Source organism: Octodon degus, unplaced genomic scaffold, assembly GCF_000260255.1.
Source record: "Octodon degus isolate 3935 unplaced genomic scaffold, OctDeg1.0 scaffold00046, whole genome shotgun sequence".
NCBI classification, from domain to species: domain Eukaryota; kingdom Metazoa; phylum Chordata; class Mammalia; order Rodentia; family Octodontidae; genus Octodon; species Octodon degus.
Genome location: NW_004524622.1, coordinates 14621000 through 14648551, shown reverse-complemented (window position 1 = coordinate 14648551; position 27552 = coordinate 14621000). Strand labels below are relative to the sequence as shown.

General features: G+C 41.5%; 2 protein-coding genes across 3 annotated transcripts in view; both read left to right on the top strand.

Annotated features, from left to right (window-relative positions):
• The first annotated feature begins 8128 nt into the window (after nucleotides 1–8128).
• Nucleotides 8129–27552, top strand: part of Papss2 (3'-phosphoadenosine 5'-phosphosulfate synthase 2) — an 82221-nt gene continuing 62797 nt past the window's right edge. For both annotated transcript variants that reach the window (XM_023716158.1, XM_023716157.1), the window contains exon 1: nucleotides 8129–8358. In XM_023716158.1, coding sequence (XP_023571926.1) covers nucleotides 8332–8358 — 27 coding nt within the window. In that variant the 5' untranslated portion in view covers nucleotides 8129–8331. The remainder of the gene's footprint in view (nucleotides 8359–27552) is intronic.
• Nucleotides 17910–19157, top strand: LOC101580477 (39S ribosomal protein L30, mitochondrial-like). Its single transcript, XM_012514939.2, has one exon. It carries the CDS (start codon nucleotides 17965–17967, stop codon nucleotides 18502–18504), a length of 540 nt encoding a protein of 179 aa, XP_012370393.1. The 5' UTR covers nucleotides 17910–17964; the 3' UTR covers nucleotides 18505–19157.

The window sequence follows — 27552 nt, the reverse complement described above, 5'->3', positions numbered from 1 at the left end:
TACCTCAAAGCCCTGACTTGTACATATACGGATAGTTCTAGAAGGAAGTCACCCAACTCAAATTATTTTAGTCAAAATAAGAGGTGCTATTTACAGGATTGCAAATGGTTGTGTCATAGGGTTGCAAGAAGGGTCTTAGAAAAAGGGTTGTTATTTTTTTTAAAGAAGTTTGAAGCAGGGAACAGGAATTTGTCATCACTAGATCTCCCTTAATTTTATCATTCTCTGAGAGTTTTTTATACAAGAAGTGCTGTGCCACTAGCATCTTAGGTCTTAAATACAATATTGGTCACTTCTGGAGAAGGGCTCTTTTTCTAGCTCTAATAGAGAAACCCTGGAAAAGGACTGGCACTGGTCCTGGAGTTGCCCTAAGCTGCACTCAATTTGGTACCTGTCCACTGCTAAGGAACCAAAGAAGGGAGTTACTGTGAGACACACAGACTGAATGTAAGTTCTCATCCTCCCAGCTTAGAAATCTTTTGGCAGGTCCTGTGGACAACTGTTTAACAGAGTTGTCTCACTCTGTATCATCACTCACAAAGCTGGTAGGAGGTCATTTTGTAGTGAAAAGCCATGTCCCCAGGCCTACTCTTGGAAGCAACCCAAGCCCTTCCTCCACTGGCCTCTGATTCCATCTTCTGGGTCATTGGTTCTCAGTGTTTGGGCTGAATTATGCATGTAGGGGAAAGGGGAACGCAGTTTTACTATTTTACTAATAAAATTTAGCAGAGTAGCCAAATATAAGACAAATACCTTAAAATTTATTGCATTCCTCTAAAGCAAAATGATAGAATAGTATAAGAAACTCCATGTATAATTTCAGAGCAATAGCTTTAATGTGAGTGTGAGAGCTAAGAAACCTGAGTGGAGACCGTGTAGCAGAGAGGAAAGTTGGTCCCTTTATCAAGTCTTCCCAATGAATGTTTAATTATGTAACATTTTCAGCTGGGGCATCCAATCCTTGTTTCTTGAGGAATTGCCACATTGACAGCCCAGTGGTCGTACCAGCCTGCACTCCCACTATTATTTCACATTTTCAACCATGAACCCTATACACTTTGGGAAAGCAGAGCAGGGGTGTTAATAATAAAATAATTAAGTAATTAGTCTAAAAGAGCAAATGGGCAAAAATCAAATCCAGATAATAAAGTCAAACTGCTTTTTACATGGGCTCCATGGTGGGTAATAATAAGGACCAGAGCCATTGAGTGACTCCCCTGACAGCTAGCAGTACACACCGTGGAGGAAATACCACAACCCAGTGGAAGAATGGGCTTCTTACTGAATGAGCAATGCTAGAAGTTAGCAGTATGGTATGATAATACTTTTTAAGTGTTAGCTGTTATTTACACTTACCATTCCCTTATCTTTGCCCTTCATTATTCTGGCAAGACCATCTGGGCTTACGGTGGAAAATAAAAATTACAGCTAGAGTTCTGGGGTGGACATTGTCAAACTTAAAGTCTTTAGAGAAAGGAAAGAGCTCAGACGAAACAAAGCAGTTGGTGAAAAAGCAGCCAGCCTAAGCAAAATGCTGGAATTAGAACAAAGTGATCTTGCAGAGGAATTCCAGGGTGAGTCAGGAATATGAGTTTTTACAAGCTCTCCGCAGGATTTCTGTGCACTGAAGTTGGAGAGCTAGTGAGCTAGCTTTTGCTTCCCAACCGGCGGATCCCCCGAGGTCGGGACAGATTCTATTGCAGGTCTCTGAACCAACCTTGGCTAGATTAGGGGGTGGGGTGGTAGAAGGAAACCCCAGGAGCAGACATTGTTCTAAAGCTTCCTGCTTGACTGAGATGACAAGCGAAAGCTTGAAACTTGTTAACTTCCTCTGCTGTGACTCCGTTAGATGTTTTACCACTGTAAAACGTGAGAAATAAATTTTTAGAATCGTAGCCAAAGTTCTCTCCCCAACACATCCCATCCTCTTTCTACTCTACTAATTTTCTGAATATTCTGGAAAAAATTAAATGTGTGGGTGTGTTGGAGGACAGGTATCTGTGGCAGTGACCTGCAGAGTGTAGCCCCTGGACCCCTGTTTATATTGCGGGCTCTAAAGGCCATCCTCCGTTCGCTGGATGAGAGACTCAGGTAGCCAGGTTGAGGCAGCTGTCTGCATGCTAGTAAACTCTTAAAGTGATGCATTGGATCCAGCCTAATTTTTGATCACCAAAGATTCTCTTAAAGAGAAATTAAAACTGTTAGTGCCCAGGCCCCCACCCCAGGTTTTGATTTAATCAACATGGTATGTGGTTCCTCTCATAATTACACAGCAAAATTTGAGGATCTCTGGGCCTTCAAAGAATTTTACCTGCCCAAAAGAGAACTGTCTTTGTAAACTAAAAGTGAAGAAAAGATATACATGTGTCTGTGTTTTCAAATGAAGACAATATAGAATTTTAAGAATAGAGAACCTCAAGTTTCAAGTGTAAGTTTCTTTTATCAATACTTATAATTATTTTGGCCAATACCTATATTTATGTTCCTATTTAATAATCAACAGTACTTAGTCTGTAGGAGACTAAAAAAATCCCTATGATTATAGTTGTACTTTTAGAGTTTGATGTTGAAAATATTACATGAAGATAAGGCAATAAATTTGATAATATTAAATGAGTATAAATTTTATTCCTCACTGTAGCACCTACATACATTTGACAAATAGTAACATGTATCAAACTGTTATTTTTTTCAGAAAATGTAGAATTTAAAACTCATTTACTGCTAGGAAGCCAAGGGCCCATGCTGTTGACCAGTAAGAGTGTATATATATTTTTTAATTTTAAAATAGACAGTATATTTCTAGGATTTATGAGCTATATAAATCCTTCCAGAAGGCCTAAATTTATGAAGTCCTTCCAGAAGGCTTAGGACCCACTAATAAATTAATTATGTTCAACACAGCCCATTCTAATTCTTTACAAATTAACCATCCACTTATAGTAACTCTAGTATCTCCTAACAATCATAATATTAAATTTATTATTTTACATTTCTATTAACACTAGAAAATAAAGCACAATATATGTATTTTTAAATTCCTGTCTTTTCATAATTTAAAAATATTTCTTTATAACTATAATATTTCTATATATCATGTTTGATATTTAATTTTAGGTTGTCACAGTTTTCATCTTTTCTTCTTTTTCTCCCCTCTTCCTCCTTTTCCCCCTCCTGTTTTCCTTCCTTTCTTCCTTTCTTTCTTTTTTCCTTCCATCTTTCCTTTACATCTGCCCTATCTTCCCAGATGTCCACACACTTACATCCCTAAGCTGGAGGTTTGCTGAAAACTGTTGTGTTTGTTCTTCAGCTATTTTTTCCAGCTACTTAGTAATGTGGTAGTTGGGTCTTAAATGAATAACATGAATGTAAAAAGAATTGATTTCTACAAAGATGGAGAGATACTTTGGAAAGATAAGCTGCTAAAAACTGTACTGTCAGATCAGTTGTAGGTAAGACAAGACTGTTCTTTCTCAGACTCAACTGACCAGTGAGTTACAACGGAGAGTATGATGGAAGCACAAAGGAGGTACATCCAATTCCACTTTGAGAGGATGAGGGGTGGAGACCCCACGTCTGGGTTTTCTTGGAGAAGGGAAGGTGAGGACTGAGGCTTGCAGAGCTGGTAAGGTTTTGTGAGTGCTCTCCCTTTCCAAAGGGCATGCTGTGAAAAATTTCAAGGCAGAGAGGTGCATGAGATAATATGGTATGCTCAGAAAATTAGAAGTATTTGTATTATTGATTTCAGGAGACATAACAATGGAGTGGAGAGACATCAGCCCAAGCAGCCTTAGCCATTGGTGAGTAAGATGACGGTTTGTCTTCTTGTGTGCCTGCACTTTATCCTTGAAAACTCAGGTTAAAGATCAACTGCCTAAGAGTTTCATCATGGTTCAGCAGTCATTGCTCCTGGTTTTAGTTCTGGCACTTTTCCTATAATTCCAGAAATCCATTTACTGCAGCACTTAAGACATGTCCTTGGAATTATCCCTCTATTTGTCTATTCCACTCACCAGTTCATGGACTTCATAACAGTGACTTCTATCCTTGAACTGGAGAAGGATCCTATAATTGCTGCAAAAACCAGCCACATACCTAACCCTGCGATGGGCCTGAGGAGAGAACATGCAAAGTCATGTTGCTGACTGATTGCATGGGAGGATGGATGTCCTCAATCACAGCCTTCTCCACTCCATTGTTATGTCTCCTGAAATCAGCAATACAGATACTTATAATTTTCTGAGCATACCATATTATCTCATGCACTTTGCTGCCTTTAAGATTTTCAATTTTTACAGCATGCTCTTTAGAAAGGGACAGCTTTGCAAGCCTCAGTCCTCGCCTTCTCTTCTCCAAGAAAACCCAGGTGTGGGGTCTCCACCCTTCATCCTCTCAAAGTGGAATTGGATGTCCCTCCCTTGTGCTCCCATCACACCCTCTGTTGTAACTCACTGGTCAGTTGAGTCTACACTCTCCATTTCTCCTAAAAAAGAAGTAAGGATGGACATCCTCTGCAAACCTGATGTTCAATAGTCAGATACACCGAGATGTCCACATACTTATGTCCCTAAACTGGAGGTTTGCTGAAATCTTTTGTGTTTGTTCTTCAGTTATTTATTTCAGCTACTTGGTAATGTGATAGCTAGGATTTAAATGAATAACATGAGTGTAAAAAGAATTGACTTCTACAAAAATGGAGAGATAATTTGGAAAGATAAGCTGCTAAAAACTATACTGTTAGATCAGTTGTAAACAAGACTGTTCTCAGATTGCTTCTGAAGTGCCTGTAATCTCTAATTCCACTTTATAAAACTTGTTGGAGATTTATAATGAAAGTGATTTGTAGGGGCTGGGGAGATGGCTCAGTGAAATAAGCACTTCCCTGGCAAGTGCAAGGGCCTGAGTTCAATCCCCAGTTCCACCGAAAGAAAAAAAAAGAAAGTGATTTGTGGAACTCCTATCAGTAGACATGCTAGAAGCCCTCATCCCAATATCAAAATCTTAGTTAAGTGTATGCATTTTAAGAAAAAATAAAAAGTCTAAGGCATGCATATATCATTTTTACCTGTCCCAATCATGTATTATATTGAAATGATGGTGTAGAGTCTGTTTCCTTCAGTGACTGTGAGTTTCTTGAAGACAGTGACTATGTCTTGCTTTTCTTGGTAGAGTTCATGCCTGAGAAAAGTGTTTGGATCCTATAGATCTTTTTAATTCTTTTTTTTTTTCTTTGCAGAACCAGGGATTGAACTCAGCCCCTTGCACTTGCCAGGCAAGCGCTTATTCTACTGAGCTATCTCCCTGGCCCCAGAACTTTTTAAAGAGCTTCTTTACTCAAAGTAATGCTGCACATTTTTTTTTAAACAAGTAGTTTTGACAATTAGATGTCTCCTGGCATGTAAGCATTTCAACCACTAAGGGGCAATATAGTTGCATCCCTTTGTAATGACCATTCAGGGTGGCTGCCCCCATTAAAAAGTCATGAAGCATGGGGGACCAAAAAGCATGAGGGACCCTGTGACCTAAATCTCTCATCAATAATGGCATTCTTTGTATATATTTCCCTATTTATTTGGATGAGTTGATTAATTCCAATTTTTCTAAACAATAAAAGGATCAACTAGTAAGCACCACCTTTTTAAATTATTCAAGCCAAACCAGTTTCTGGAGAGAAGAAAAGAAAATAGAGGGGAAACCCAACCCGCATGTGAATGTTGTGAGTAACACAAAGGATTATGAGTGGGTATAATGTAGTCCATAGTGTTCAACCTGGTCATCTGGGAGAGTGCACCGGTGGAAGTAATGGAGAATGTGCAGGTTTGAAGAAACAGTCCTCAACTCAACTCCTCCCCCAACGTGTGTCTGCTCCGTGTTCCCATGTGCCCACACCATAACTTAAGCTTATAATTGCTCATATCTCTTAGCAAGAGTGCTCTGTCAGAGGGTAGTGAGATTAAAAAAATAATAATAAAGTTTAAGACAATGCTTTTAAGAAGAACCTAGCTGAACATAGTGATGCATGCCTGTAATTCCTGGGAAGTAATTTTTTTAACTTTTTAGTTAGTTACCATGCTGAATTATGACTAAACTGATGATCTATAATTTTTTTTAAGTTTATTTATTTAGTGTGTGTGTGTGTGTGTGTGGCCAGCTCAGCCCACCAGGGGGCGGCGCTGGCTGGCATGTGGTGCTGGGGGATCGAACCGCGGTCCCTGTGCTTTGCTAAGCTTGTTCTAAGTAGGTGCTTTAGACCACTGAGCCATCTCACCAGCCCAATGATCTATAATGTTAAGGGTCGTGAACAACCTGGCTTGAATCAGAGGAAATTGAAATTTTCACACTGAGACCTCTAATCTTGCAAATCTTTGGACTAGTATAAAAAAAAAAATCTGTTCTAAAGTGCAAATTTGAAAAAAAAAATTCTAAAACAAAATAAACGATCTGCTCTATATTCATCATGGAGTCTTGAAGCAGTGACCTAACGGCTGAGTAGGAGTGTTCAGAGAGCATTTGGGGAGCTGGCTGCCCTAGCTACTGATCACAGTCAAATTACTTCCCTTCCTTGAGTACCAGTTTTATTTTGCTAATATGTAAACTACAGGGATATGGAAATTGGGTGAATGATCTCAAAACCCTATCCCAGGACTATATGTTTCTTTTCCAGGAAACAGCTTTTAGGGATGTGCCCTCAAGTTTCTTCTAGAAAACAGCTGTTTTGTTTGTTTGTTTAAAGACACAATACAAAGAAAATATTTCATGGAAACTGCATGATTTCTCAACCAGTACTTAATTTACCTTCTTTTAGGGCAGGATTTGGCAAAGCTCAAGATACGATTGGAACAAATGTAAGATCTTTTCTAGTGAAAAGAACAGGATGTCGCCCTTTAAACTTCACATCAATTCAAAGTGTGCCAGTCAGTGTAGAACAGAAAGGCAGTCTTCAGCCCCCAGCTACTTACCTATAAAGGGAGCAATTGCAAAATGAGTAAGTAAAGAGGCTGCCCTCTCAGTACTGCAGACATGCAGGCTGGCTTTTAATGTTTTTGACTCCTAATTTATTTTCTTTCCCACCTTCCCATGGAGAAGGGAAGTCTATGACTACTCAGATCTTCAGATGTCTGTCTGGAAAACTGGCAGTCTTCCAGAAATACAATTAGGTATGAAAGAAAAATTCCATCCTTCACATCCTTAAAATATAAATTCTCCAGCCCTTTCACAGCAAAAGGACTAGTGTTAGAATACTTGTGGCTCTGTGTGTCTTCTTAGGTTTTGTATGGCTAGTATTACATTGATCTGTTTGTGGCAAGGAATCTGGGCATAAAAGACATGATACCCAGTGGCTGTCCCCAGGGCGCTGTCGCTGTGGTTGCTCCTTACCTGCTGGCCTTTTGGGAGATGCCTCACATGAGTAGAACCCAGAGTCACAGCCTTCTTAAGCTGTGCTCTCCTGATTTGTCTCCACAGGGCCCAGCCCTGTTGACAAAAACCCTGTACTACTCTAGAGGGATGTTTAGGGACAGATTGACCAAGTTTCTGAGCTGCCACTGGCCATGGAGGGCCTGGCCTCAGCTTCTGGACATGGAGAAAAGGTGCAATGTCCCCCCTAGTGACTGTGCATCAGCTGAAAAGCAGTGAGTGCAGGTAAACCTTTTGGCAGGTCGCCTGGTGCATAGGGCACAGGAAGCCGGGAGCCTGGTGGTTTCCTTATCACAGTGTTGGTGATGCCAGTGTACAAAGTCTGCACGCTGAAGGCTGACAGCCCCAGCCCAAATCCCCTCGCTGGCATAGAATCTTGAGGAAGTTGGACCACCTCTATTGCCTTCTGTAAACTGGCTTGCTGCCTGGGGCAGGGCCAAGAGGGGACCCCTGGATAAAGAAGTCAGAGCTCAGCGGAGCACATTGTAAGGGCCCATGAAAATGCTGAATCCGAGCTGCGCCTCGGAGTGCTCCGAGGTCCTGGCCGACGGTGGCGACCTCAAGCATCCCTGCCCTCTGCAGGCCACCTCCCGGGCCTCGCGGGCTCCAGGTTGAAGCGCGAAGGCGGGTCGAGGCCGCCTGGCACCCCTGGGGTGCGAGGGCGGAAGTGGGTCGGACACCGCCCGCTGCCAGGCTGGCCGGGTCCCCGGGGCTGGGCGCTGCGGGCGGACTGGGCGGGAGGAGCGGGAGGAGCGCGAGGAGGAGGGAAGGGGCTGGTCCAGGGAAGTGCGACGTGTCTGCGAGCCCTTTTATACCTCCTTCGGGACCGGGCCGCCGCCGACCGCGCCGCCGCCTTCCGAGCGACCTTCGTGTCCGTCCCGCGCTCCGGGGCCGCGCCGCCCTGCCAGCAGCAGCATGTCGGGGGTCAAGAAGCCGAGGACGGTAGGCTAGCGGCAGCGCCTGGGCCCCCACGTCCCGGCCGGGTCCCTCCCGGAGCAGCGGGCGGCGAGGCCGGATCGGACAGCCCCGCGCTCCGCGCTCTGCGCGCTTCCCGGAGCTCACGCCCGGGAGGACCGGCCGGGCCGCCTGGTCCAGATCTCGGCGGGCGCCGGGCACGGGAAACTCCCTCTCCGTCCCGAGCTGCGCCTAGAGTCGCCGCCGCGGCTTCCTCCCCGACCTCGGGCAGGCGGAGTGGGTCGTGGGCTGGGCTGATTCCGGGCGCGGGGGTTCTGACGGCCGAACCTTCTCGGAGGGTATTTAACAGACAAGCTTGCTGTCTGGCTGAGGGAAATGGCATGTCTGAGCCGGTAGGATCTGACCCTGTAACACGAGTCTGCGCCCTGCTGGCGTCGGGCGGCACCTCGAATTCAGTACTGAGCCTAGGTGGCTCAGGCGGGTGAAGTGAGGCAAAGGGACTGCTTCCTGCAGATACAGTTTCTCCAGAATGGATCGAGACGTCTTCTTTTAATGGAAATAGGAGGGTTTATCAAAAACGTTCCTTTCCTTTATAACAACACTCCGTCTCAACAATTTTGCATCCTTAGAAATGGTAGCACCTCAGCGAAGGTGGGGAGGCTTATCATTGAACTATCTTTGAGGAGTATAAAAGCATCTGTAGTAAGCTAGGACACTGCCCCAAAGGTAGGCAAGAAAATAGAGAGGCCATGTGGGGGCTAGAAGTGTGGCCCCAGCAGCAAGCATCTGGCTGCCTCTTACAGGGATGCTTTAAATTGGAGCGTTTCACAGTAATGTTTTTAAAATATTAAGTGAAGATCACTTGTATACCTATTTTATTATATTAGCTTTTGTGGGATCCTAACTGATGTCTTCTAAGTGATGAGCTTCCATAGTACCCATTTGCTACAGCACTGGAGTCATGTTCTCACCTTCCTGCTTGAATCAAGAATTCCTTCTGGCCAGCAAGGTGACACAAGCCTGTCGTCCCTGCAGTCGGGAGGCTGAGGCAGGAGGATTGCTTTAGGCCAGCCTGAATTTTATTCTGAGACTCTGACTCAAAGACACCAAAAAAGAAAGAAAAATTTCTTCTGGATCTGATGGAACCTTTATCAACCATCAGTCAGAAAGAGCTGAATGGCTCAGCGGACTAAGGCGCCTGTTTGGGCAGGTGCAACAACCAGGTTCAATCCCAAGTGACATGCCAGCCCTGCCCCTGGGGTGCGCTAAAACTGGGCCTGGTGGTGCATGCCTGTAATCCCAGCACTTGGGTGGTTGAAAACAGGAGAATCACTACCAGTCTGATCTATGTAGTGAGACCCTGTAGACCCTGTACTAAATACAAAAAGAAAAAAAAAAAAAGACTGAATGGGCTCTTCATGCTTGCAGTTAGCAAGAGCTTATGGAAGTGTAAGGTTGAGGATAGGGCTTTGCACAGCACTTGTGGAGACTGCATAGTCATGAGTCAGGAATTTGAGAATCAGGATTTCGAACATTCTGGAAGGAGGGGTCTATATTAGGATTGAATGAACATTAGAAATAGTTGATTGAAACAAGACTTAAGAAATTTTATTTAGCCTAACAGTTAAATTCCAACTATCAACTTCAGTTCCCAAAGGGGCCAGATAGGTATTATTGGTCCTATTTGCAGCAAGCCAGCTATAAATGGGTATGAAACCTCTCAGGCTTTAAGTGTTGGGTGAGGGCTGGGAAGATAGCTCAGTAGAATAAGCGCCTGCCTGGCAAGTGCAGAGTCCTGAGTTCATTCCCCAGTACCAAAATAAAACTTGTTAGGTGAGCATGTGTTTTGAAGTCTGGCAGTCCAAAAGCTGTGCATACAGGAGGCCTCTGAATCAAATTATTTGAAAAGTGTGTCATACTCACATCAGAAGCCAGCCCTAGAACGGGGCTGGGCTGATCTTACTAGGAACTCTCAGTGTTTGTTGTTTTGGTGCACTATCAGTAGGGGACAGTCAGCTCCCGCAGCAGCTACCTCAAGTAGTGAGCCCTGCTTTGTGTCGGATAGTGACAAGCTGAATCCTTATTGTGATCAGCTGGGTGGGAGGTACAGGTTGATAATCAGTACAGATGCACTGAGCGAATCTATGACTGTATGAGTGAGTTCTTGTTACAGCAAGTGGCTGTTCATTTCAGAGCACTCTAGGACGATTAAATAGTTTTGGGTTAAATCAAAGAGTATTATTAGATGCTTTTGTCATAACTGGAAAAAATGATATGTTCTTCTTAAAAAGGTAGTATGTTTCTTCTATGTTATATGTCCTTACCATGGGAAACCAAAGAAATGCTTAGCAGTCGCATCCCTCCCTCCCACCTTGACTTACCTCAAACCCTGTTGCCTAGACACCCAGAGTTGCTGGAGAGGTATACTGCATCCAGAGGACTGGGGAGAAGGAAAGACAGACATCTGGGCTTTTCTTCTTCAGCATTTCCTGGATCCACATTTGTCAAGGCCAGTACAGATAATGTTGTTATGATCTGGAAACAGCCAACTGAAAACTTACATTATTCTCAAGGATCACACAAGTCTGTGTTGGGGAAGAATGAAGGGGTTTAAAAACATTTACCTGCACTTTCCTTATTACTGAAATTATGTACAATAGTACATTATTTTCATTGCAGTGTTTCCTTTTAGAGCTATTTGAGGGCTGGGAAGATCGCTCAGCAGCTTAAGTGCCTGCCTGGCAAGGTCAAGATCCTGAGTTCAATTCCTAGTACCAAAAAAATAAAGAAACAAGCAATTTGAAGGTACAGCCTAGGGTAAACCTGGATTTGTAGGTGAGAAGTCTCTGGAAGAAAGAAAAGCAAGCACTTCCCAGAGCCATACACTCCAGCATATTTGGCTTCCGCCTCGTCCCCATGGAAGCTCCCGTCTCAGAAACCTGAGCCAGAACATTTGCCTAGCATGTATGAGGCCCTGGATTCATCTCCAGCACTGAAAAAAAAGAAAAAAGAAAAAGCTGAACTTCCTCTCTAGGAGAGGTAAAATAACAGGGAAGAGGCACAACTTAAATCCAAGTCTGGCCAACATCAAAGTGCCCACTCCTCTGAACCTCTGTACCCGGATGTAACCTCTCTGGCCTCTTGCTTCCTCATCTATAAAATGGAATAATAATGGCCTTCATTATTGTTACACTATACTCTTGTGGTTTGGCATACCTCAAAAGAAAGCACGAGTCAGGGTGTTCCAAAGGCTCAGTAAATGACAATTCCCAGGATATTTAATAAGGGAAAACAAATGCAGACCTGTAGATGTGACAATTGTAATCCTTACTGTGAAAATCTAGGTAGAAGACAAAAGAGGTGACACCTAGAACAGATGCAACTAAGCAGCCTAAATATTGAATAGGTAAACTTCTGCCCACAGCTTTGATCAAGAAAGGCAGTCTGTGTATCAATAAATATTGGACCAACTTCCCTCCACCCTGCTTGTACCTTCAGCTGTTTCGTAACTGTTGCACATCTGAAAAAACAATTTTTCTCAATTCATGCTATGATTCCTAACAGTAGGTAGGTCTGTTTGGACTTTAGTACAGTTGGAGATAAATGTGGTTAGGTGGCAGTGCTGCATAGCTGTAATCCCAGCACTCTGGGAGGCTCACTAACACAGGGGAATCACAAGTGTGAGGCCAGCCCAACAGCTTAGTAACTCACCCTGTGCTAAAATGAAAAGTAAAGTAGGGTTGGGGATGTAGTTCAATGCAAAGGCTGTGCATTCAATCTCCAGTATCGTACTCCTCCCTGAAAAAGATAAATGTAGTTAGCACTGAACTTTATGTCTCTTTGAGATATCTATCTTTGTCTTTCATCAGTTTTCTGTTAATACACATGGCCCTGTGGTTTGCCAAGGGCATAATTAATCTTAGCCCAACAAAGAAGCCTTTAGAAAATGAGCATCTAAGAAGGAATCAATATAGGCATTGCTCATTTAATGGCCCAGTCAGTAAATCCTACTACAAGGTCGCTAAATGAGGAATTGTACCTTGTATGTACATTACAGTATTCAGAGCAAAGAAATGGTCAAGGGAAATTCCATTTGATGATTTTGCTTTTATTTGCATAACTCTTCTTTCAATACTGTAATGTGTAGCAGAACATAAAACTACAGCACTATACCATACATTGCAATCAGAAAAAACTACAGTGTTGTGTAAATAAGGTCTACTGTACAAAAAAAGACCCTGAGCCTTGCTAATAAGATGTACAGAGTTGTACTAAAAGAGATGGGCTGTAAGTCCAAGTAGTGGGTCCTAAGTCTGAACTGCATGCCTCAGTTGTAAGTCTGAATGATTATTAGATGGATACATTGTAAAACAAGGAATGTCTGTAATATCAGTCTCAGTCCTGAAAGATGATGTTCATTTCAGAATCCATCACTAAATAGCAATGGGTATGCATTAGTCTCTGTGTTTGGCAGTCTTAGGAAAACTCCAAAGGTAAAGATAAATAAACAAAAATATAATGGTAGCTCAACTGGCTTTTTAGTATCTAGGTGATCTTTTCACATCACAGCTTAGAGGGTACCTGTCCTAAAGAGTGGCACAGAGTATGTACTCAGTAAATATTTTTTTAATAAATGAATGAATGGCTCCAGAATTCATTAGAGCATGAATCTGTTCTTAGGCCCCGCATTTTTACTCTCCCCTTTTATCTGTCTGTTCTTGCATGCTTTGTTATTTTTGATGAAAAGTTGCTTTCAGAGATTCTTTGAGGCTTGGGATGGTAGCCATTCTCCTCTGCTTCTGCCAGAAACAACTTGAACTTACACTTGCCACTTCGTTCAGACCACCCAGATGGTGTACATTTGGGTTGCCATCTTGCAACTAGATTGTGGATACCCAAGAGCCTCCCTTTCCATGGCATTTGCTTATATGTGAAGGCAACTGTCCTTGGGGTATCTGAGTGGGAGGTAGACCATTCTGCTTTACCCTTATTTTAGGGGTTTATCTTTTAAGAGCCCAGCTTCATATGAGGAAGGCATTTAAAAGTTTTGCCCATTTATCTGAGGCCTTTGGTCTGGTTTCTGTTCCATTTCCACCAGCTGAAATCCATTCAGATATGCTCCTACCCACAAACATGGCCCCAAGATGGTAAAAGTATCTGTGTGCTTTCCTTACCTCTCTGGGTTTCACTTTGCCCCAAAATTTAGCCTGGTGGTTCCTTTCTATTTGCTGGTTTATATAAGATTATTTTATATCATGACTAGCATTTTAGTTACTTTTCAGAGGAAGAGTCAGAATGACCTAAACCATCACTGGTAGAAATACAAACCTCTGCTTTTTCAAAATTCCTGTGTATCACTAATGTTTCATATCATGCCTATACCTTTCTCATTCCTACACAGGGAATACTGGGAACTTGAGTCAGGTAATGAGAAATATGTAATTCAACATGTTATCTCTTAGAAGTAGTCTGAGGAAGGAAGGGCTCTTACCTCATTGTGGTGGCCTCGCCTGTGTGGACACCCTGAGATCCATTCACTCTCCTATCTTGTCCTCAGTGTCAATCTATTCAGGTGCACCTGGACTAAGAGGCCTCCTTGGTTCCAACAATTCCACTTGCTGCTCTGATGTAATCCTGCTCTCCTGGGTACCCTGAAGTCACCGTGTTGCTTCAGTATGACTCTGGGACTCTGGGAAAACTTGATAAGCTAGTTAAGGTCCTTGATGTGTCTCCACTACTCCCAGAAGTGTGGGAGCCAGCTCTTGCTTTGGGGTGACCATCATGGGACTTGGAAGAGCTCTGGAGACTGCTGAAGTCTGCCTGCGCCTCTTCTCTGAGATCAGAAACACAGATTAACCAGCCCTCAGAGCTATTCACCCACTCTCTCCCCACACTCAGCACATGGTGGGACTCTTTCTCAGATTCACTTTTTGCTTGTTTTCTAATAAAGAATATAAAGCTTTCCTAGTAATTAATCAATCATAAGCGTTGGACTTGGCTTCCTTCTCTTTTCTGTCTTTTGATCATCAATCAATAAATAAATAAATAAATTCAAAAAAGGCCAGCGAGATAGCTCAGCAAATTAAGCACCTGACCAGGCAAGTGCAGGGGCCAGGATTTGATCCCCACCAGCCCCACTGCTGGGCACCCTGAGCTGGCCACTGAGACCAGGCATGGTGGCTTGCACCTGTAATTCCAGGGCTGGGGAGGCTGAAAACAGGAGAATCACTAATAAGAGTCTGAGCTGCATAATGAGACCCTGTGCCAAATACATTTTTTTTAAAAATCAGTTTAGAGTAAACTGGTACACAAGACAAAAAGAATTTTTTCTCTCTGTAAAAGTGCAATGAATTAAAAGTTGAAATGTGACTTGGCCTCTGATGACACTTGGTGTGTAGTACAGTTCTCATTATTTAGCTGGTGTGACTTCTCTAAGTCTTATCAGTAACTCCACATTTTAAATTTATTCTGGAAGTTGATTTTGCTATAATTGGTATTGTGGAAGCATGACAAACTCAATCTGTATAATATCAAATATTAACTTTCAGCAATAAAAGTATACAGTCTATGGTCGTGTGTGTGTGTGTGTGTGTGTGTGTGTGTGTGTGGTAGCAAGGACTGAAGCCAGGGCAGGCAGGGCACTACTGCCCTACATCTTCCGCTGCTGTGATCTGTTAGAAAACTTTTCCCCAACAGTTACACAGGCATACTGTACAAATACTGCATCATTGGTAATGCTCATTTCTATGCCAGATTAATATTTGCTGTCAATATCTTATTAATATCTCCTTTACATGTTTTGCTATAAATTAATGATTTGTAGCCTTGAAACATCTATAACCAGGCTAATACTACTGTAATTACTTTATCTTTAACTTACGCCCATTGGGTGCTTTTAAAATGATTTGCAAGGGCCAGCCAAATAGCTCAGCAGATTAAAGTGCCTGCAAGCAGGCGCAGGGGCTGGGGGTTCAATCCCTGGGCCTGCCATGCTGCTGCAGTCCTCCCAAGGCATGCTGAGACGGCAATTGAGACTGGGTGTGGTGGCACATGCCTGTAATCCCAGCTCTTGGGAGGCTGTAAACAGGCAGATCACTCTGAGTCCGATCTAGTAGTGAGACCCTGAACACCCTGTAGACCCTTCCCTAAAATTAAAAAAAAAAATGATTTGCTGACTTTAATTACTGACTTGAACCACCTACAATAAAATCAAAGGTTTTTCAAAGTACAAGAAGTAAAGCCATGCTGTTATGTTGAGCTGTAGGGGACTCAGGTCAACAATTTCTGACACTGCCAGTCAAGCGGAAGACCCAATACTGTTATGGATTACGGGACTCTTTTAGAATATTTTTGCTGAGTTAACACACCTATAATATTCAAATGACAGAACTAAACAAAAAAGGGGATATATAAATGAATGTCCATTTTGTATCTGTGTATTCAAAGAGTTTGGGATAGATATACAGTTACATTCTCTTAATGAATAGAGGGATTTGTTCTAATAGTGTTTGTAAATAGGATATCATGTCTGCATCTTGTACAGCAAATAACCACTAGGAAGAGAGTATGCAATGTGTTAATTATTGAAACTGTCCTACCAATTTGATTTGAAACTGTCTCATTGCTATTTGTTTGTCAATAAAATTAAGGGAAAAAATTAAAAAGAAAAGAAAAAAATTTTAAAAAATAAAATAAAGGTAACACGAAGGCAAAGATTGTCGGGCTTAGGGAAGCTGTGGTATTACAATTTTTTTTTAATGTTTTGCTTTTATCTTTAAGGGCAAGCATGGCATATTTTATTTTTATTCTATATGAATTAAAAATATTCTTCCACAGGGTTCAAAGCATGATATAGTCCCCTTGCAATATTTGTAGACAATCCAGTAAATGGAAAATCAGAAAATTTTAACCAAACTAAAAAAAAAAAAAAAAAAAAAAAAATCAAAGGTTTTTGTCTTAGCATGCCCTGTTCATCTACACCTTCTCTCTATCATTAATTCATAGACAGCTCATGGTTTCTCAACTTCCAGCAGAACTGACAATTTAACAACTTAGTGATGATTTTCATTTCCATATTTTATCTATTGTTAAAAACCTAAATTAACTTTTTGGTCCCCTGCAGGTAATTCCACTGTATGTTTTGTTTCTTTGTTTGTTTATTTTAATTCCTGAGAACCTCAAAGATCTTTTCCAATTTTAGTTATGTCGTTAAACAAATATTTATTAAATGACCAAACCAGGAACTGTGTTCCACCTGACTCTAGCTATTGAAGCCTCACGCTGTATTCTTTACCTACACATTTTAGTTCAATCAAGCTAAATCTGTCCCTAAACACAGCAGTTAGTCCCCAGATAAAGTGTTCCACCCAAACCCTTTGTATTCCATAAACCTTCTGCCAGGTAAGTCATATAGTGGCCTTGAGCCAAAAGCAATAGCATTTCCAACAGATTTGTCTTATACATTAAACTTTTTTTTCCCTGCTAAGTTAACTTTTAAAAATTATTTACTCTTTACTCAGGCTTCCTCACTCTAAAAATGTATGGGTATGTTTTAAGGAATCCTAGATTTTCACTTCTGTAAGAATAATTAAGTGCCACCTCTTTAAGCCTTTTGCAGGATAGGTGTCATAAAGCATCCAAGAGCCTTATTGGGCTCCGTGGCTGTCTTCTCAGCCAACTGCTTGATGCCCTGTTCACTAAGCTGGTAATCGGATCACCCAGCCACGCACCTGGAGTCTTCTCTATCAGAAAACATCCCTTCCCCGTTCCTACAGCTTTGTTTCTTTTTTTATTTGCAAAGAAATATGTTTTATAAATTATTTTTATAAAATGGTATTACAACAATATTTTTTAAATGTTTTGCTTTTATCTTTAAGGGCAAGGATGGCATTTTTTATTCTATATGTATTAAAAATATTCTTCCAAATTCCAAAAAATTCAGACAAACACTCCCTCCCAGCTGGTTTATCAGTGTATCACATTACACCAGGACTTGTTAGCACTTTGTTCCAACAATTGGAGATAGAAATACAAACCAAAAAACAATATTTGGAAGATGTCACTGTGCAATTTCAAAATGATAGGCCTGTTTCTCTTCAGAAAATTCAACCCATTTCTCCTTAACTTTACCCCTCCTTAAATCTTCTCAAATTGCTTAATAATTAGAGAGAGAGAGAGAGAGAGAGACAGGCCAATGATTACATAGTGTACAATGTAAATGAAACCATATTAGACAGATCTGGTTGTGGCAGTGGTGCTACCTATAGGCCCAGCACTTGAAAGGCTGAGGCAGGAGAATTGCTGCAATTTCAAGGTCAGCCTGGACTACATAGTGAGTTTAAAAGCAGTCTGAACTACATAGAGAGGCCTTGCCTCAAAAAATAAAAACAAAAACTAGTAGGCAGAAATCTGAATAAATTCAGTCACACATTAACGTCTCACTTGGTTTTCCCCAAATCTATCCATTTCAATTTCTTAAATTTCCAAAGCATCAAAAAGTTGCTTACAGAAGTTCAGGCTGGACATTTAGCGGGCGCGGCACCAGGAAAGGGGAGAACCTGTCCATTTCCAGAGCATTTCCCCAGTAGATCTGTTTGCTGCCTACAACCTCTGAAGACATATAATTACGACACTATGGCAGGGATTTTGTGTTCAGTGGTTCACAGGCCCCCAGGCAGGCTACAGACTGTGACAAAACGTGTGGAATCTCTCATGGGTACAGATTGGATTCGTCACAAAGTTACCAAATCAAGAATTCCAGATAAAGTGTTTCAGCCTTCACCTGAAGATCATGAAAAGTATGGTGGGGATCCACAGCACCCTCATAAACTACATGTTGTTACCAGAATAAAAAGTACAATAAGACGACCATATTGGGGAAAAGATGTAATCAAGATGCTTGGATTAGAAAAAGCACACACTCCTCAAGTTCATAAGAACATCCCTTCAGTAAATGCAAAGCTGAAAGTGGTTAAGCATCTCGTAAGAATCCAGCCTCTGAAGCTGCCTCAAGGACTTCCCACAGAAGAGAACATGGCTAACACGTGCCTCAAGAGTACCAGGGAGTTAGTAGTGCAGTGGCAGCTGAAGCCTGTGGACACCTGTAAGCCCAGCACTCAGGGGGCAAAGGCAGAAGAATCCTTGCAAATTCAAGGACGGACCCAGGCTACATAATTCAAGACCAGCCTAATAACAAAAGCCAGGAAGCAGTGCTCAAGGTGAGGATCAGAGCTCCCCAAAAATGAACCACAGCCATCCTCAGTGACCATGAGGTCCTAAGCTCCGCCTCCAATTAGAACAGCCAAGTTCATCATGAAGGCCAGCATAACAAGCGCCTCAGGAGTACCAACAGCCCTCTACGGCTTCCCTGCAGCTTCTCTTCCTCTCCAGTTCTACCACTTATGCTGCTAAAACAGTCCTCAGATGGGCCTCCCACACCCAGCACCATGATGGTTCGGTTCAGCTGGGTGCTACAAGCTGACCACCAGTCGGCAGTCCACCACAGGTCTGCTGATACCTCAGCAGTTGTCAACTTTTCTTAGAAGTTGTTTTCTTATGTAAGTGAATTCCATGAACTTTGAGGGACTTTAGTCCATTTTGTATTGTTGTAGCAAAATACCTCAGCGTAGGGATCCTTTGGTCTTACTGCAAACTTCTACCCAGGGAGACACAGCAACAGGAATGAGAAAGATAGACAAGAAGACAAAAGCTGGGCTAAGTGGTTGCTGGTCTGCGTGATGGGCAATACTAACTCAGCACACAACAAAACAATCCTTTATTTATACTTTCGCAGAGTTTGTAACACATGACAAGGTTGCCTAGCAACTAATAGCTGACCTTAACCAAAAGAGATGTTTATCTCAGAAGTGAGGTAGCTTGTTTGCTTTAGACACTGAGGCCCAGTCCCACCTACACACCTTTGATCAATTTCCTAGCTTTCTGCCACTATTTGGGGACACTGAAAAGCCTGTCCTTGGACAGTCTCATCAGTGAGGTCCCCTGTGGTTTGTGGCCAATCCGTCCTGACTGCCATCTGTAGCTGGAATACAAGCAAGAGCAGTGAGATGGAAGCTAGAGAGTGGTGAGGCGTCCCCCTGTGTGCATCTCACAGGAAGTACCCTAGTCCTTTCCTAGGGCCCCATCCATACCAGGAACAAACCCTGTTAACACCCGAGCAGGCTCTTTGACCTCTGAACTGTGCTGGAGAAATCCAAGGCTGAGAGACGTGGTGGGCCCTTAGGGAGCCTGCAGTCAGTTCTGTGAGGCTAGAGTTGGGCCATGCAGGTGCTGCTAGATGGCTTCTCTGGGCCTCAGCGTCCATAAATACAGATGTAGACACAGCCTCACCCAATCCCTAAGCTTAACCAAAATCACATTTGTTTTCTAAACATAAATCTGATTTGGCCTAAACTTTTGCTGCCTGGACAAAACATTCAGCTCTATAATTTTTTTTTTTTCTCATGGAACAAGGGTATGAAACAATTCATTTTAGGAGTTATTTAAAAGCAGATTACCACTGTACATTTCCACTCAGGCAACACCAGCACTGGTGCACTCCCTGTTGTCCCAATCTCCTATCATAGGTCTTGGTGGGTTTTTTCTGTTGTTTTTTTAAAATTTCAATTGTATTGAGAAACAAATATGAATGAGAGTTTCAAAGCTGATTAATAGGACAGTTTTGATAATTAATACATTGTACATTGTTATCTTCTTAGTGGTTATCCGTAGTACAAGAAGCAGACAGGATATTCTGTCCAAACACTGTTAGTACACCTCTTATTGAATTAAGTGAAAGTATATCTATCCTATTTTGTATATATAAATACAAAATGATCTTTCTTTTGTATCCCCCCCTTTTTTTTTGTCCTGTCAGAGGTGGATATTCTGTTGGCATTTAAATACTATAGGTGTTTGAATTCAGCTAAACAATACAACATTGTCTAGCAATCTATAATATTAGTGGGTTATCCTCAGAAAGGTCTTGGTGTTTAGAGTTATCACATTGAGGCAGAAGCACAACCTAAGATACGGCATAGGCTAGTGATGAAATAAGTCCATCACTCAGCTGAAAGGGAAGCTGTAGCATCAATCCAGTCATCGTGGCATTTCCAGGGTGTGCGTGGCCTGGAGGAGTCGAGGAGCCCTAGAGAGACAGAGATCAGGGTGTAGCGAACCAGTGAGCAGGTCAGCATGATCCGTCACCACAGGGCTGGGACACATGCACACAAAGTGCCGTCCAGTTCTCAGGAGAAGTCAGGCAGGTGTTTGATCAACGCTTTCCTGATGTCAGCTCCACAAGTGCGAGACGTGCAGATGGCAGCCCTTGCTCCTGGCCACTGTGTCTTCTGTTCCACAGGGGTCGCTCTCACCCTGCAGAGTGAATTCTTTTCCAACTTTTAATTGATCCACAGTTGCTCTGCAGAGCAAATTTCTTTCCCTACCTTTAATAAATGTAAAGCCTTTACCTTTAAAAAAAAAAAAACACTTCTTGTACAGCAATTAACCACTAAGAAGAATATATGCAGTGTATTATTTGTTGAAACTGTACTTCCAATTGGATTTGAAACTGTCTCATTGTTATCTGTTTATCAATAAAACTTTGAAAAAAAATAAAGGTTAATAAATACAATTAGAAGTTATTATTAATTTTAAAAAAAAAAGTTGCTTACAGGGGTCAGGGAGGTGGATCAGGAGAATAAGCGCTTCCCTGGCAAGCACAAGGGTCTGAGTTCAATCCCCAGTTCTGAAGAAAAAAAAAAAAAACACACACACACCCGCACACACACACAATAAATTTCTGAAAAAAAAAAAAAAAAAAAAAGTTCCTTATAGTAATTGTACGGTCCTGCTAGGTAAATCTACCTGATTTGCTGAGTCCTCCTAGAATATCTTTTCCAGTCACAGGGAATAATTTAACTCTTGGCCCAGTGGGACACTATTATGGCAATGTTTTGTTTTGGGTAGTTACTGAAAGAGAGGGAGGAAGAGAGAAGGAGAGAGAGAGAGAGAGAGAGAGAGAGAGAGAGAGAGAGAGAGAGAGAGAGAAGGAGAGAGAGAGAGAGAGGAAGAAAGAGAAGAGAGAGAGAGAACATTTTGCATTCATACCTTGGGTTTAAATTAGCCATATAGATAATAAAAGATATAGATAGATAGATAGATAGATAGATAGATAGATAGATAGATAGATCTTATGTAGATACTAGGCTGGGCATGGTGGCACACGTCTGTAATCCCAGCACTGGGGAAGCTGAAAACAGGAGGATCACTACGAGCCCAAGCTGCATGGTGAGACCCTGTATCAACTACATTTAAAAAAAAAAAAAATTCTAGATACTAAAATTGCAGCTTTTGAATTTGCATATTTTATAGGAGTTTCACTTTTTAGACTGTATCTTGTTAGAAAATTCCCCTCAAATGTGTTCTGTTTAGGCCAGCACTTACTGAGCACATATACAACTTGTACCACAGTCCAAAGGTTAATTCAGTACATTAATTCGTCTTATCTACACCACCTCATGAAGCAAGTTTGCGAACCAATTGCCAGAAGGGAACGCATTTAACTCAAATGAGTCTTTAGAGATTTACCCAGAGGAGAAGCTAATGTCTCACTAGCTGCTCTGTGATTAAGAAGTTGTTTATTTCACAGAGAGGATGGGGCACAAGGCCAAGCAGTCAACACAGCTGGATTAGGTAAGTCATAATGTAACTCATAATGTACAATATTTTGGCAGCTATCTATCACTAATATCTCAAGATCACAACAAATTCAACTTAGAGACACTCCTCAACAGAGTTAGAAAAAAATACACGGCATACATCAGCAAATACCTGTTAGCCTCAATGTCATACACATTTCCATGCTTTTGGTGACATAAGGTGAATAACTGAAAAATAAATTTCTTTTGTTTATAGATTCAATGAGTATGAGGAATAATTTTGTTGCTTGGCCTTACCACTACGACAGTGTTTAGCAAATGTGCACAGAACAATTTGTTTCCATGGGCTGCTAATGCTTGAGCCAAGTCGTAACTGTGATTTGTAGATGATAAGAGGAAGCAAGACTACCAATGAATTTTTCACATAATAAAAATTTGACCCAACTGGAGTTCAAGGCCTAAGGATTTTGGCAATCCAATACTGCTTGCATTTCATTGGAAATCAGCGAGAAGTGCCTAGAAACCATGATATTATAAAAGGGATCTCTCAAGATCTTTGGAGGGAAAAAAAATTGGGAGAGATTTTTCATTCTGTCATGCATTGAGGAAGTCCAAGTTTTCTAGCAGTCCTACCTGGAGTCCTAGGGATAGGTCTGAACTAGATAGAATTCCCATTCTTGAGAGACCATGGTTCATGTCGAGGAAGGCCATGTAGGCTGGGCATAAGGCAAGAGATAAAAAAAAACTGGAGTGTTTTCAGAGAGAATTTACATTATTTGAATGAAAAAAGTAGTGGTTACTACATAGAAATTGAGTCACACCATCTGCTTTCACAGCAAGGTTCAAAACTCTGTCTAAAGGGGCTGGTGAGATGGCTCAGTGGTCTAAAGCACCTACTTAGAACAAGCTTAGCAAAGCACAGGGACCGCAGTTCAATCCCCCAGCACCACATGCCAGCCAGCCCTGCCCCCTGGTGGACTGAGCTGGCCACACACACACACACACACACACACACACACACACACAAATAAAAAAAATAAATTAAAAAAAAAAAAAAACCTCTGTCTAAAGAATGTGTTGTCTCTGCACACTTAGCTACAATTAGTGAAAGGAAAAATCTGCTGGTTTATTCCATTTTGTTTTCAGGGTTGAAGCTGTAATTGACAACGCCTTCTAAGTACCACATTATATTATTAATTCTTGTTGACTTACTAAACTCCCTCGGGGAGGCATAGTCCTGTGGGTTCTCCAAATAGGGAAAAGGAGTGAGCTTTTTTCCAGGGACTTTCTATACGGTGTCTCACTCCACAGTAACTTGTAAGGGAATTTGTGTTCATATCTGTTTGCTTTCAGATTCACAAATGTAAGTGGCACATGAATGCCGTGCTTTCAGCTACCCCTCCCCAGTTAAGGAAACAGATGTAATGGACACTAAGTGGCTGTAAGAATAAAAGAGAGCATTTGGATTATTTAAGCATGCATGTTAATTTTGTCTTTATGGATTATACAGAGTATTCAGTGAAGAAACTAGGAAGATATTGTGGTGGCTTTAAAAGTTTTTCTCGGAACCTTTTTGGACTTTTGTATAAACTTTAGGGGATGCACATTTTAACAAATACCTTCAAAAAGCAATAAATGTTACTTTGGGTGAGGCTCTGCGGCTAGTTTTTAGAACAGTAATCCTTGGACTTGAACCCAATATTTTACCTTTGTAATACAAGGCTTCAGTGTTCTAGTAAGTGAATGCATGCACTCAAGAGTAAGTGTCCTTAGAAATAACTGTAGCAACTTACATGTAACTCTAGACCTTGCCTTGTTCATTATGTGAGAGCCGCACAGTTGAGCATTCATGAGCTACAAGTTCCGAAAGCTCCACAAGCTATGGGCCTGTTCTTGGATGTACTAGAGATTTCTCTGGTATTTCCACACAGCTCAGCATAGATTTTTAATCTTTCATGGTTCAAGGAGCCTGTGTTGTATACACAGCCTCATTACCAGAATCAACTGAAAAAGGATGTTAAGAAAATAGAGGTAGGAGAGTCCAGCCTGTGGTGTAGGTAGAAGGTAGGAAGGCTAGCAGGGGGTGTGCGGCAGGGCAACTCAGACTTGGGGTGAATACTGTAATTGTGTGGTTTAGGGCATCTTCTAAATATAGCTACACATTTTAGGAGACTGAATTTGAGGTGTGCTGTTTCCCAGGAGGGCAGAATAGTGCCTACTCCTTCATTTTTATTATACTCATCAAGGCTTATTTATTAATTGTCCTAGCAGTTCTCCATAATGAGTAACTATAAGGGTTGTCCATCACAGATGAGGATGCTAAAATAAAGAGGTGAAGTAAAATGCCTAAAGTTTTATTGAGGGCCAATGCAATAGCAGTGATAACCCGTGTTTACCAATTTCAGTGGCCTTGTTCTGTGTTTCATCTCTCAACAAACAGTATCTCAGTGATAGTGGATGACATTGGAGCAGAATCTCCCTTACTGGGATTGCACCAATTAATTGTGTTGTGAAACATGATCTGGCCACTTTTTCATTTGGAGACCTAGAGATGTAAATGTTACAACAGATGAACTAGATGACACACGATATTCCCCCCAGTACTGAAGACTGAACCCAGGACCTCTGCACTGTTACATCCCGGGCATTTTCTAGGCTGAGGTTGAATTTCCCGATCACTTGCCTCAGCCTCTCAGGATGCTGGGATTGCAGTGTGCCAGGGCCTGGCTAACAAAGGGTGCTTGAATACAAAAGTTGTATACTCAAGTTCTTCTACGCTTTTCTTATGTATGTATGTTTATTTTAGTGAGGACAATTGGAGTTAAATTATTTCTTTGCTGCAAATTCATCCTGAATTGCATCCTTATTTCTATGGAATAGAAAGTTTCTGTAAAGTTTTCTGTCTGTATATCATCATGGTTGACCTTATGTTTACTACTTGCAGATAAAATGAAGAAATAGTTACTACCTTTAAAACATGAACATAAGAGCTGGCCAAATAAAGATTAAAGCACCTGCAAGCAGGTGCAGGGGCCAGGGGTTCTATCCCTAGGCCTGCCATGCCAGTCCTGCCACCAGGGTGCGCTGAGACGGCAATTGAGACAGGGCGTGGTAGCACACACCTGTAATCCCAGCTCTTGGCGGGCTGTAAACAGGCGGATCACTATGAGTCCAATCTAGTAGTGAGACCCTGAACACCCTGTAGACCCTTCCCTAAAATACAGAAAAAAAAAAAAAAACATGAAATAGATAGGAAAGATAAGGGTACCAGAGTCAAGGAGATGTCAGGGCAACCTTCTCCTATAGACCCACAGTGAGCAACTTAAATTCTGGGGCTCACATGTAGTCTACTGCTCGCTTTGGCAAGCCTATAAGCTAAGAGTGGTTCTTACAATTTTAAAAGATTGGGGAGGGGGAATCAAAGAAATCATGATATTTCAAGATGTGCAAAGAATAGGAAATTCTAATTTCAACGTCTACAAAGAAAGCTTATTGGTACACATGATACCCACTTTATTACACAGCAAGAAGGGGCACTCTTGATAGAGTGAGAAGCCTGCAAAACTAGAACCTGGTGCTCTCTGACCCTTCAAGCAAAGCTCATAGCCACCTGGCATAGATGATGCCAGTTCTGATACCAAGGCCACTGCTTGTTGGCATGTCTCTGAGTTTTAATGCCAAGTTCCTCACTGCCCTTTGTGACCCCCCACTGACTTGTTTACTGCACTGGCATTGTTGGTTTAAAGAATAATTTTTTAAAAGTTCTGTGGGACGCATATGATCTCTATTAAAATGATATTTTAGAGATTATTGTTCATTATTGATAATATTATCTTGATAAAGAGCCAAATAATTTTCTTTATAAAGAATTATGGGGGAAATTTCTGTCTCATCTTGGTACCAGGAAGTTTATATTTTTTTGAGCTGTTTTGTTTCCCAAATAATCATTTAACTGAGCCTTACAGGCCGTACTTCTCTAGGATGCCCACCTGACTGCGAAGAAGTGAAGCAGTGGTGTGCATCTGGTTTTTATATCCCTACTGGATATGCTGAGTACTGCTTCATTCTGTGCCTGTAGGTTGTTTTCTCTTCTCTTTTTCTTTTTCTCGTTCTCATCCACTCCTTTTTTGGGGGTGGGTGGGTGGGGGGTACCAGGGATTGAACTCACAACCCTGTGCTTGCTAGGCAAGCACTTATTCTACTGAGCTTTCTCCCCAGCCCCCTTCTCATCCACTTCTGATTCATGAGCATTTACTATGCTTAATGTATCTTGTAAGTCATTATAGAGTTTTGCAGAACATTAGAAATATAAAAGTACTAATAAAAAGCATTTGCATTTCAGTTATAGAACTTCACAGAGCTTCCCATTCCTGTCCTTCCTTGGAGGACTATTTACCTTTGGCCTTTTGCTTTGGGTCTAGCCAGGGCTCTGTGTCTGCAGACCCAGAATGAGCCCATGAAGTATGTGCTCGCTGAGGGTTTCCTGCTTTGATTTTTGACCCTTCACGGAGTCTTATTTAAAAAAAAAAAAAAAACCTTCAAGATGGTAAATACATGCACCAGAGCTGAAATCTAGAGAAATTCAGTCAGGCTGCCCAGTAAGATGGTGGGAAAAGTTTTATACTTAAGACAGAAATGTAATACTTCCTTCAGTTATGAACCAAGGGAACAAACAGTAATATTAGCTGTACTGTGACTATGTACCAATAAAAGCCACCAATGCTTTTGTTTCACATTACTATATTTTGTTGCAGGTATTGCAAAATACCTTTGCTCTTCATTACTACAGAGGTAAGATTGTCATTATAGCTGTCTACCCTTCGAGCTAGAACTTGTTATTTAAAGGTAGTAAACAAATGTTTTTTATTACTGTGCTGTAATTTTTTAAAACCATCTTGACAATTATAATTCTTTTTTGGCAATTCTTTGTGTTTCATGTATTAAAAAAAACATTTTTGGGGGACCAGGGAGATAGCTCAGTAAAATAAGCACTTGCTTGGCAAGCACAAGGGCCTGAGTTCAATCCCTAGTTCTGCAAAAAATAAATAAATAAATAAATATAAAATAAAAACTTTTTTCTGAGAAAGGCTTCATAGGGTACTGAGAAGTTTCATGACTTAAAAAAGGCTAAACTACATCTGTGCAAACATACACACACATGCATGTACACATACAGACATACACACATGCATGTATACACAGGCACACACACACACACATGCATATACACATACACACAGGCACACAGCCACGCACACACACACACACACACACACAGAGACACATGCATAAACAGACACATATTGTACATACAGTTTCACGTGGTTCATCGGTTCCCCTTATAAGGACCACACTAAGATCTGCAGTTTAAGAACTCATGCCCTGCTGGCTAAAGTTTCAGGATAACAAGCTGTTTACAGGGTTTGTTTATTTATGTAAGGCCCCATTCAAGTGAATCTCTCATAAGAAGTGATTTACACTGCCCTCTTAGTCATAGCGTTGGCAATGGCTGGTATGGTGTGTGTTATCTCTTTCTCCCATAACACATAGAGTGTGTATATTGCCA